The sequence below is a fragment of the Musa acuminata genome, chromosome BXJ1-5 (assembly GCF_036884655.1).
Source record: "Musa acuminata AAA Group cultivar baxijiao chromosome BXJ1-5, Cavendish_Baxijiao_AAA, whole genome shotgun sequence".
Classification (NCBI taxonomy): domain Eukaryota; kingdom Viridiplantae; phylum Streptophyta; class Magnoliopsida; order Zingiberales; family Musaceae; genus Musa; species Musa acuminata.
The window spans coordinates 5,980,548-5,992,916 of record NC_088331.1 but is presented as its reverse complement, the minus strand read 5'-3'; the positions used below and the strand labels follow the sequence as shown (position 1 = coordinate 5,992,916).

General features: G+C 37.6%; 1 protein-coding gene and 1 long non-coding RNA gene across 2 annotated transcripts in view; both read left to right on the top strand.

Annotated features, from left to right (window-relative positions):
- The window catches only part of LOC103984405 (villin-2), a 28,281-nt gene that overhangs the window by 2,710 nt on the left and 13,202 nt on the right, over nucleotides 1-12,369 (top strand). Inside the window, 11 exon segments of the mRNA XM_065185441.1 lie at nucleotides 1,769-1,849; nucleotides 5,548-5,613; nucleotides 5,731-5,923; nucleotides 5,926-5,966; nucleotides 6,058-6,235; nucleotides 6,319-6,451; nucleotides 9,255-9,289; nucleotides 9,292-9,413; nucleotides 9,491-9,650; nucleotides 9,739-9,839; nucleotides 9,933-10,091. Of these exon segments, the coding sequence (XP_065041513.1) occupies nucleotides 1,769-1,849; nucleotides 5,548-5,613; nucleotides 5,731-5,923; nucleotides 5,926-5,966; nucleotides 6,058-6,235; nucleotides 6,319-6,451; nucleotides 9,255-9,289; nucleotides 9,292-9,413; nucleotides 9,491-9,650; nucleotides 9,739-9,839; nucleotides 9,933-10,091 (1,269 nt within the window).
- LOC135673339 (uncharacterized) lies at nucleotides 1,856-3,202 on the top strand. Its single transcript, XR_010513279.1, has 2 exons — nucleotides 1,856-2,238; nucleotides 2,328-3,202. It is a non-coding gene; the product is annotated as an uncharacterized LOC135673339 (long non-coding RNA).

Sequence of the window (12,369 nt, the reverse complement as noted above, 5' to 3'; positions counted from 1 at the left end):
GAACATCAATTATACGATGTGCATTTTCGAATATATATATATATATATATATATATATATATATATATATATATATATATATATATATATATACACGATCATGTGAACATGAACCAGATCAGATGGCTAAAAATGAATGTCAAGATTCATGATGGTCCCAGGTCGACGTGGCCGCGATGAGTTCAACTTAAATAAACGAGATGGTAGGGGAAGCGCACCGACCAACCCGTCTGTTCTCTCTCCGTTTCATCCTTCTCTTCCTCCTCTGTCCCCTTCGGCCGGAGCAGAGCGGAACGAGGACAAGAAGATGACGCCGGATATAGGTTTCTTGATCTTTATCTTGATCCTTTAGTTCTCTCATTTCTATTTAGAAGGATCGTTAGTATCATCCATGGTTTTATCGTTTCTCTTTCGCCGAGTTTTTGATTGCGAATGGTTATTTTCTAGCTCTATCACTTCTCTTTCGAAGGATCATTAAATCCATCTATGGTTCTATCGTTCCTCTTTTCCCGATTCTTTAATGACGAACGGTTGTTTTCTAGCTTTATCATTTCTCTTTCGAAGGATCGTTAGATCGATCTATGGTTCTATCGTTCCTCTTTTGCCGATTCTTTGATCGCGAACGATTGTTTTATGATGGAACCCTACTTCCACAAGATCCCGATAAGGTCCGGTAGTTTTCCCTTGTGATGCAGGGTTTCTTGACCTCTCTCCCTCTTGTCTATGCATGTTTCATTCGAGGGATCGTTATCTATGGATTGAGATCTTTGATGATCTATGGATCGATCGGTCCTCTTTTCGCGATCATACAGAAAGGATGATCTACGTTTCGATGAGATCTCGGAAACCTTTCGTTTTAGTCGACGTATACTTCTTTCCTGGAAAAACCGTGGATTAGTCGGCATATTGGTTATCTTTGATGGCTGAGGGATTATTCAGACCCTCTTCTGAAACAACCTTAGTTTATGAAGATTTTGGTAACCCTCACCGTTTAAGTCTATGGATCTTTCTTTAGTGGGCTCATTCGGAATTGAAACCAAGCTAAACAAATATTTATGAGATTTAGATGTTTGCATATATGTACTATATTGGTTGTTGGACAGAATTTTCTGAACAAAACTTCAATCTTTTCTAAGAATAAGATATGAGACAGAGGTATCTTTTGTCCTTTTTCACCTTCAGAAAAATTATTCTCTCACGTAGGTTCTCGATACTTAACGACCCCTCTCTTTCATATTCAATAATACTCAAAATATAAACTATGTTAAATCAATTATCTCAAGTTAAATTGACGATGGATCAAAAAAACAAGTATCACAGTGCCAGGAATTTTCTTCCGGACATTATTCCTTACATGCATACCATAAATTTATATCCTACACCCATTGCGTCTCGGATTTTGGATAGGCTAAAATAGAAGAGAACAAAAATAACTACTTGTGACACCCTTATTATGTAGAACTCTCGCTGTTCAACCATAAACAAATAGCTCGATCGATTTGACCAACTCGACGCGGTTGAACCCAAAGGAGAACCCAAAGGATCTGGTGACACCAAATCCCAGACCGGTCGATTCGGGCTGCCTTTGGGTCGGAGCACCGACTCGAACAGACCGAGCTCAGTCTCTGCCGAGCCCAAATCCGAGTAGATTTGGGCTACCTATGCGTCCGAGCTCCGGTTTGAACGGACCGATCTCACGAATCGGTTCGCACAATATAAATAATCCTCCAGACGGGGAGACACCCACTTCCCCGAAGCCCCGACGTAGCGTAGCCCTTGCTCTCGCTTGCTCCTTGCTTTGGGGATCGCCCCTGTGGTCTCCGGCCGCTCGTCCTCCTTGCACGTTGAGGTACGTTGCCTTCTCTTAAACCTTAAATAGCTCTGTAATTCATTTTTCGTATTAAGGCTTGTCTTTGATTTGTTGACCGACTCGGCCTAGGGTTTTTTTGTTGTCCATTGTTATAATTATGTTAAGTTTTCGATTCATGCGATCAAAATCGATCGATTAGTGAAGGAAACGCTGGATGGTTTTATTTGATCTCACACCAATTATTCGGCACCCTAGGAAACAGTTCTCTTAGGGTTTTTGGCTCCGGAGAGATTTGAATCTCTTTCTGAACTATATAGCGACTTTTGCTTGTCATTTTAGCAACTTGATCGGTTGAAATAGCAAGGTCTTCAAATTCCTAAAGACAACGGCAATGTGGGGAACTGCCAAGAGGCGGCTTCAATGGGAAAGTACTATTTGCTCGCATTCTTCTGTCATAGTTGAAGTTTTACTTGTATCATACCAAAAGGTGAGATTTATTTTCTTTCTGGGAAAAAAGGTAGATCATTGACTATGTTATTGCAACCATCAAAGCTTTGCGAAAGAGAGAGAAGGGGTCGTTGCGTGTGGGCGACGAGGTAAGTAGGGTTTCGCCGATCGGCCAACCGAGCGCCAGAGAATCCGAGAAGCCATCCTTCATCGCTTGCGCCAGATCACGGTCGATCATGGGGAGAGGCAGGTTCAAGGCCAAGCCCACCGGCCGCAGGAACTTCTCCACGCCCGAAGAGATGGGTATTTTTCTCTGATCTGCCTCTGTTTCGGATACCTAGGGTTTTATGGTTGTTTCTCGTTCCCATTCTCGGATCTTCGTTTTACTTTAGTTTCTCGTATGTTGTTGGTTTCTCCTCCATCTGATGTAGCGTGGTCGGATCACGTCACGGGGTTATTTGTGATCTGTGTGGATCTTACACTTCCCTTGGATGGTACGCGGTGTATCCAGGAAAACATTGCCGTAGCTTGAACATGCCGTCGATTAGTACTCGGCTGATTAGCTGTTTGCTGATATTAGAATAATTGTGGGAACGCGTTCGTTCTTGCGGAGTGGTTGGGGATGGGCTTATCAACCAGGCTTTTCACATACCGATGTAGCGTAGCCCCGTGTTTTAGAAACCCCGAGATATGGTTTTAGTGTTTTAGTTGATCCAAGTGGGCCAGCAACCTCGTACGAGTTCATTGAAGGGTGAATAACATACTTGTATAGTTAAAATGCTGTGCTATTTTTAGCTTTTCAATTTTTTCACTTGAAGCAGGATTGCTTTTCTCATCAAATGACTGAAAGATCTGTTCCACACCTTCGTTATTTTATCATTTGTTGTTTTCCTTTTAGCGATGTATTTATAAAAATTATTTGCTACCAGTAATATTGTGGTACAACTTCATGCTTTATATCTTTATATCCTAGCATGTACTAAGAAGCACTAGCTGTATACCGATCTGCAGCTGTTATTTTGTTGATGATATTTTTGCATCACTTACAAGTAATAATCACAACTTTGACCTGACTATTTTGATATGTTGTAGTTAAGAGCATAAAAAATTAGCTTGTTAAGGCTGACCTTCCTGAATTGGTAGTCCAAATTATTAATTTAGAGGCCAATGGTTCCCTCTTTTCTCGAGAGCCAAAGGAATCATTTGTAAAGCAAGAAATGACTAGGAGAAATTCATATCTTATCAATGTTACTATGTGATGCAAATAGTTGTGGATTTTTGGCCCACAAATCATCCCTAGTGTCGACCAAAAGAAAAATAACTCATATCTTTACGTCACGTAGAGATGCTTGCATGCATTTGAAATTTGGCTTTCAGATGCATGCATTCAATTCTAACACTCATTTGGCTTTCAGATGCATGCATTCAATTCTAACACTCAAAAGAAGAGACTATGATTAATCATACCAATTGTGAACCAAGAAAAAGGAAATACTCTGATTATTGCGAAGAATTTGCATTTATTCGAAATTATTTTAAGAGGAGATGTTAGTGTATTGTTGGAATAAGCTAACACTAATCTTCATTAACGAATCAAAAGGGAAGCTTTCCATAAGTACGTACTACTCATCCATGCATGCATGCATAAGGTTGATTGACACCATGCAATATACTAATCGTTTGACTTGAGAGAAAAAAGGGGAGGGTTTAAATAACATGGTTTATGTCTCCTCTCAGATGGCCTGCCAATGATCAAAGTAATAATGCATCTCAATATCACGTTCGATTTCTCCATTATTGACTGCGCCAACACTCAAACATTCTGAATCTTATTTATACCTCTCTCTTACAACTCATGCTGCTTCATTGTATATACACGTTGAAAATAGAGTCCTTTGGGACTCTTCAAATATGGCTCAAATCAGGACTCTACATTCTAATATAGCTACAAAGAAAATTGATGAAATTATATACAATAAGAATAGAAAGATAAAGTCTAAATCTACTACCACTAGGTTTGACTGAAGAGCCTTGATCAGTGTTCTCCTTGCCTGACTCGACTGTAACAGTTTGAGTAAGGATTGCTCCACTCTTATTCCAACTGGGATTGAGTTGTCTACTACTTTTCAAAGCTAAAGAGTCCTCCCTTGTGCTAATCCATAGGAATCCTTCTTTGACTGAGATACTGTTTACCAACTGGGACCAAGCTCATATCAATATAGCTTTGTTTAGCTGAATTTTTTGAATTGACCAGGAGCAGGGTGCACCAATCTGTAGAAGGGTGCACCAATTTGGGCCCTTATGATGGTTGGGAGCCCTGATTTAGGATCGTATGGGCTTCAACTATGTGTGATGCTGACGGGAAGTTATCCCACTAGTTTGGGATATGATGGATTGTTGTTATTTCTTGGTGGAAAATAAAGTCTTTAATTAATCATAATGATCTTTGAAGAGATACATGCTGGTTCTTGGTTGTAAGGTTATTTTGTGACCATTAATTGGGATGCATTATCAATTGTGAAGGTGATTAACTATGAGACAGTCACAAGAATGTGACCTATTTCTCATATTGCATTGTTCATCTGGAAAAAAGGATTTAAAATTAAGTATAATTATGTAATTGTCGGCATAGTTTGTTGGATCATTAGTATCACAACTCCATGAGCCTTTTCATGTGGGTCACCATGTATTGAGATGGCTTATTTTGTGCTACGAGATGGTATATTTCGAAAAATAATGAATTCTGTGTTAGATATGAATTTGTTGGGCATTGGCAAGGGTATTATATCTTGAGTTGGGAAGATTGTAACACCCTAATGGTTCAGTGATGTTGGTTCTTCTTGTGGTTACTATGACTAGTTGGGCTTACTACTAATAACTTAAGCATTTAGAACCATTTGGTTGAGACCTGTCCTTTCCAAATTAATGTGCGAGTAGGTCTATCAGGTCTTGTCAATAGTTGTTCTCTTTGTTATGTTTAATTCATCATCTCGTCTACTTTGTTTGGAAAATTTTCAAGCTAAATCAGAAGTGAGGAATTATTTGACATTTTAGCTCTCTTTTTAAAACTGCATTAGATGTCTTCACTTGGTGTATAAAAATGCAATCTTTTAAATAAATTGAAATGTTGCTCGACAATGAAAACTTGGTGTATTTCAGAAGTGAAGTTGTTTTAGCTCTGATATCTCAAGAATCATCCATAATGGCTAACTACAAATGTGCATGACGACTCTACACCTTGATTGCTGCTATCTGCTTCATATTTTTATGTGGTGAGTTGCTTGTTTCAGACAACTGGCAAAGGTGGCACCTACCTTTATGACATTCACTTCTGGATCGTAAAAGAGTCAAGCCAAGTATGCTAATTATGCTCAATGATACAGTAAAACGATTTGTGTTTTTATTTTGAGGGCTAAGCAATAAGATACATGTTCAAACTTCAAATTACTTATTTTCCTTATAAATGAGCACAGGATGAAGCTGGGACTGCGGCAATCAAGACTGTCGAACTTGATGCAGTTCTTGGAGGTCGTGCAGTTCAACACAGGGAACCCCAAGGCTTCGAGTCTGACAAGTTTGTGTCATACTTCAAACCATGCATTATTCCTTTGGAAGGAGGATTTGCCTCTGGATTCAAGAAGCCTGAGGAGGAAAAGTTTGAAACACGCTATACACTTGTAGAGGAAAATGGGTTGTCAGAATGAATCAGGTGTTATATTTTTTCCATGAACTATTGCGTGACTTTTGATGTTCAAATTTGCATTGCATGCATGTGGTAATTCCTGGAATTTCATTTGAAGGTTCCATTTGCCCGGTCATCATTAAATCATGATGATGTGTTTATCTTGGATACTGAAAAGAAGATATATCAGTTCAATGGTGCTAGCACAAATATCCAAGAAAGAGCTAAAGCTTTAGAAGTTATACAATATTTGAAGGACAAGTACCATGAAGGGACTCGTGACATTGCGATCATTGGTGAGAATCTACTTCTTCTATAAGATATTCTGTACATGTATGCATATTGTATCTTCTTATTAACAGATTTTTTATTGTATAAGATGGCGGGAAATTACAAGCTGACTCAGATTCTGGTGAATTTTGGGTCCTTTTTGGTGGCTTTGCACCAATTGGCAAAAAGGTGATCAGTGAAGATGACACTGTTCTAGAAACCAGTCCTGCAAAGCTTTATGGGTACTTTTTTTACTCTTACAACATTGCATGTATGGTTTTTCTACCAAAAGCTAGCATCGATTCTGTTATACAAGTTTGTCTCTAGTTTCCATATATCTTAATATTGCTCGTTATGTGATCAATGGATCAAAATACTGCTCATATTGGTTGGTACAAGATGGTATTTACTGGTCCAATGACCAATTGAAATGCAAACTGGGCAAACAATTTTGCTTGCTTTGGTTTGGTATGAATTGTCTTGTGTGGTAAGCTCACTGAATTGTACTGGGCAGTAAGCCTATTATCCGATGCCTATATCAACTTTTAATTATTTCTGACACTGGTTGCGGACTTTTGGTTGAAAAACATCCTTATAAAATGTGATAATGCGAATGTAATTTGTTTAATAAAGAATCTCATTCAACACTCTAGGACATTGATATTATACATCATTTTATTAGGGATCATATTAATAATCATGATATACATTTATATTTTATTGACAAAAAACATCAATTAGCATATATTTTTACTAAATCATTGAACGAGGAACAGTTTGATTTTATCATAAGATAATTAGGCATGTTAAATCTTCCAAACACATGAATTCTTCTCATATGATTTTTTTTTAATGAATCATTATTTTGATTTCTCGCTATTTCTGACTTGATTGATCTCTCATGATTTAAATTTATCTTTGATCTTAATATCTTTTATGTTATGATTGGAACATTGATGTAAAGGGAGAAAAATTACACCATTGTATTCTTTCCTTCTTTTTGATAATGACAAAGGGGGAGAGAGAAGTAGTAGCTTACACATTTCAAAGAGAAGCAAAAATTTGCTAACTTACACATCTTAAAAAGAAGTAAAAACTTGCTAGCTTGCATATTTCAAAGAGAAGTAAAAACTTGCACATTTCTCTTTTTTGTTGATGACAAAAGGTGAGAAGTTGACTGTACTCTTTGATGATTTGAAATTTTGAGGATATGGAAATATGCATGCAATGATATCTTAACTCATGTTTTGAAATTATGATGTACCTTCATGATTTTGAATTATGTAATGATATCTTAACTCATGTTTTGAAATTATGATGTACCTTGATGATTTGGAATTATGCGTGCAATGATATCTTAACTCATGATTTGATATTATGATACATGAAATAATTTTTTAACTATGCATATGATGTGTACTATGATGTATTGCATATGACTTTTACAAAGAAAGTTGCTATGATTAAAATTGTTTCGACTTGAATTCCAAGACTAACATTAAAGGGTTATCATTTTCTAAATTTGAGTTTATTTCAATATGATATATGGACAGGGGGAGTTTAGTTAAAACTCCGTCATCAATTGGTTATCATCATAAAAAAGGACGAGATTGTTAAATCTCGAATTTTGATGATGAAATCAATTGATGAGTTTATGAACTAATGAGCTTTTGAGAAAAGTGACGCAGGACAAACTTTGATCATGGAAAGGCAAATCACCGAAGTAGGAGAATCATACGTTGGGCCGAAGTGCATCATGTCAGAGATCGGGCATTGGGCCAGAAGGATCGAATATTGCGCTAAGAAGATTAGATGTTGTGGGAGATCAACATGCCGAAGGATCGGACAATACACCGTAGGAAAGGACGATGCGTCGAAAGTTTGGACGAAGTGTCGGATGAACAAATGACATGTTGAACAACGTAGGCTTCATGATTGTAATCGTTGTCTTGATCGAAATAGTTTAGAGTCTAATTAAGTTGGTTTTGTGTGTAATCATGTTAACTTAATTAGGAGCTCATTGGGCCTGAATCAGGGTTGAATTGGGCCTATTGGAAGGCCAATTCAGTGACTAGAGATTGGGCCAGGCGTTGGCACCGCCTATGAGCTGGAAAGTACGAATTGTACTTTTTCGAAAAACTCGATGGTGGTACCGCCCATTGCAAGTGGTATTACCACCTAGACTGGTGGTGGTCTCACCAGAACACAGTCTCCCAGACTGTGTCAGGTGGTGGTGCCGCCCAGTGCAGGCGGTGGTACTCGCCAGTACCCTGAAAACCCGGGGATTTGAATTTTTGATTTCATTTCTGAAGTCATTTGGGGCCTATAAATACTTCTCTCATGCTTGCTTGACAAATCATGGAAAGCTTGTGATTTTGAAGTGTTGTAAACTCTTAAAAAGTGTTGAGCCTCTCCCTTCTTGAGTCTAAAAGTTATTCTAAGGGAGGTGAGAGGTCTTTTGTAAAAGAGGGGTGTAAGAGTTCTCTCCTAAACCTGTAAAAATGAGAGAGTTGTAACAAGGGTAGTTAATTTTCGCCCATTTAAAGAAGATCGGTAGTGAAAGCCGATAGCCTCAAAGGAAGATAAATCGGGAGTGGACGTAGGTCAGGACGATCAAACCACTATAAATCTGGTTTGTATTTCTTCTTTTGTCTTGATTTACTACTGCATATTGATATACTTAGTAAGCAATCTTTACTCGCACCTTTTGTTAATCACATTTTCGATACAGATTTATTGATTGAACTTTCAAACCGAAATTTTTTTAAAAGCACTAATTCACCCCCGCCCCCCTCCCCCTTTAGTGCCTTTACAATCGTAACACTAACGACATATCGATACATTATATGTTGAATGTAGTTTTTGATGGCTTATTTCTTCTATATGATAATTAATAGTAGGAAAAAATGCATTAGCCTAGTTGGTCTTTAGATTTTTATTGATGCCATACCACCATGCATGTGGATTCTCATCCATGCTAAAAGTTATACAACAATGAAGGAGTTGACTGAACTATCAAGTTGTAACATACAAGAACTTTTGTAGTATTAATGATGGTCAGTTGAAGTTGGAAGAAAACAACCATCAAAAGCAACGTTGGAGAACAACAAGTGCTATTTACTGGACTGTGGGGCTGAGGTTTTCATTTGGGTTGGCCGAGTGACGCATGTTGAAGAGAGAAAAGCTTCCAGCAAAGCTGCTGAGGTAGGGTATTTATTTTCTGTACTCTATTTTTTTTCTCACTTCATCGTTAATGGCGTTCTTAATGACAAAAAATTTAGGATTTCATCATCAGTCAAAATAGACCAAAAACAACACGCGTCACTCAAGTTATTCAGGGTTATGAAACACATTCATTCAAGTCAAAATTTGAATCGTGGTCAGCTGGTACTGTGACAGGAATGGGAAATTCTGGAGAGGAGGGACAAGGAAAAGTTGCAGGTACTAGTAGAAGATTCTGTAGAGGAACCAACTTTATGTATATTTGTTAATTATTTTAATTTGTCTTATTTGCTTGCTGTCTTGGTAGCTTTGCTAAAACAACAAGGCGTTGATTTTAAGGGAATCTCAAAAGGCTGTCCAGTAAATGAGGAAATTCCTCCTTTGCTTGAAGGCGGTGGAAAACTTGAGGTTTCTTTAATTTTCTTTAGCCTGTAGATAACTGCACATGAAGCTAGATAGTTCTTTTTTCTTTAGGATCCTAATTTCTGGAATCACTTTCAGGTTTGGCGCATTAATGGTAGTGCCAAGAACCCACTTCCAAGGGAAGAGATTGGTAAATTTTACAGTGGAGATTGTTATATTGTGCTTTATACATATCGATCTGGTGAGAAGAAAGAGGACTACTTATTAACCTGGTGGATGGGAAAGGATAGTATTCAGGCAAGTGGCAATGACCATGTATTTCCTGAGGAAGCAAAAGAAAAACTTCCATTCTCAGTTCTTTTGAGTCATGATGTTTTCAAAAGCTTTCTATGGTGCATCTACTCTCTTAGAAGCATTGTGGTTTGGATTTTGGATGCTTATAATCCATTAAAATTTCAAACTTTGTTGAAATTAATCTGTTAGCTTTATAAGAGTTGCTAAAACCTGTACAAGTCTTGAATCACTAATTACATGTATATTATTTTATGATATTGCTTGTTCTCAACTTCTCATAATCTTTTGTCATGCTTAATGAGATGACTGCATCAGCGTCAAGATTAATTATTAAGCAATTGCCACCCTAGATTTTATTCAACAATGTCCGTGACTTAGAGTCTCAATAAACTCTCAACCATAGACTAGTTGATCTATACATTATTAATTACCATTCTAATTTATCTTTGGTACAATAACTTGCAAGTTATCATTATTCTGAGCAACGTTCTAAATGTTGGTTCAATACCAGTTTTAAAGTCTGTTAAGACTGATACAGTACCTAGATTTTGGTTGGTATCTTGACCTATTCTCCTAGCATCGCTGAATAAGGTAAGAGCAGTATTCCAAACATTAGTGAGCTGCATTTATTTATTGGCAACTTGGTCGGACTAGTAAATATCAGTTAGTATGTACTGGTCCAATTGGTATTTCAAACCAAGGTCTGCCGTACCGAAGCGTACCGCCCGTACCGGGCGGTACGTACCAGTCCGGCAGGTTACCGGTACGCGGACCGCCCGCTACCGGGCGGTACGCCGCAAAAACCCCTGTATCGGGCGATACGAGGTAAAATCGGGCAGTAACGATCGAAATTTCGATCGTTATCGCCCGACACCAGTCGGTACCACTCGGTAACGGTCGATTTCGACCGTTACCGTCCGACACCACTCGGTAACGGTCGATTTCGACCGTTACCGTCCGACACCACTCGGTAACGGTCGAAATCGACCGTTACCACACAGTAGCAGTGCTACAGTGTTCCAACGGTCAATTTGACCGTTGGAGCTTTTTCTCCTCTTATTTAAACCATTCTTCTCTCTTCTATTTCATTATACTCTCTTAAACTCTCTCTCAAATTTTCTTTTTCTCTCCTAAACTCTATAAAACAAGGATTTGTGAATTCAATCGAGGCTAATTTGGGAAGATTAAGAGGAAGAACTTTCTAATTAAGAGATATGTATTCGTTTTTTTTAATTAGAGGGTAATTAAGACTATCCTAACTTTTCTAATCAAGAGATATGTATTCGTTTTCTAATCATGAAGTATGTATTTGTAACTTGACAACACTATCCTAACCTTTTTTTTTTCTAATTTTCAGATATTTTGGAGGGATAAATCGATAAAATCAGGTGTACCGCTCGGTACACCTCGGTATACCGGTCGGTACACCCGTACTGTACCGTACTGAGCCCGGGTCGAAACTCCGGTACGGTACGGTACAGCGGACCTTGTTTCAAACCATGAGATTTGATCACCTCATCCTTTGAGCTTGTCACACAGAATGGTTGATTCCCTTTCTCATTGGCACATTTTGACCTGACATTCACACTGTTAGCATTTGACCATCTTTAAGTACTGTAATCATCTGGTAACCTCTAAAGCAAATTGAGAAGTCACTTGTAATGTAATTTCAATTTAGTAGAACTATTTACCTAATGTCTCCATATCCTGCCTCTGTAGGCAGAGAATGAATCCGCTGTCTCCCTATAGTTTGCTGCCTAGTTCTAATGGTATACTGAACTAGAAGAAGATGTAGCAGTAGAGAATGGTAGTTTTCTTCTTTTGTTTTCTTTTCCTATATATTATTATTTTTGTATAGTTCTGGTATTAATCTTCTATCTTCTATCTTCTACTTGAGAGAATTGCACACTATTATTTTTGTCTTTTAGATTGTTAACTTGTCATTTTTTTCCTATTGAAAGCATATCATCTTCCTGTTTTGGTTTTTTTGTCAAAACATAATTTTTTTTCTAGTTTTCTTTTAAAGCCTATTATTTTACTTGAACTGCTTGTATATTTTTTCTTTACTCTTGGTGATCCGGAGATTATTATTGAGTAGTAGATTGGTCATGTGAAAAAATTTTCCCCCTATAATACTTAATTTTTTAAATGTCAAGTGTTCTCCCTTAAGTAAGATTCTATGTACATATCTCTTAAAAAAAAAGAGATCATATTGCAAGTATAGCCTTCCAAATCTGATTGTATTGGTATATAATATATCTACAACCCGGGAAAAATTTGA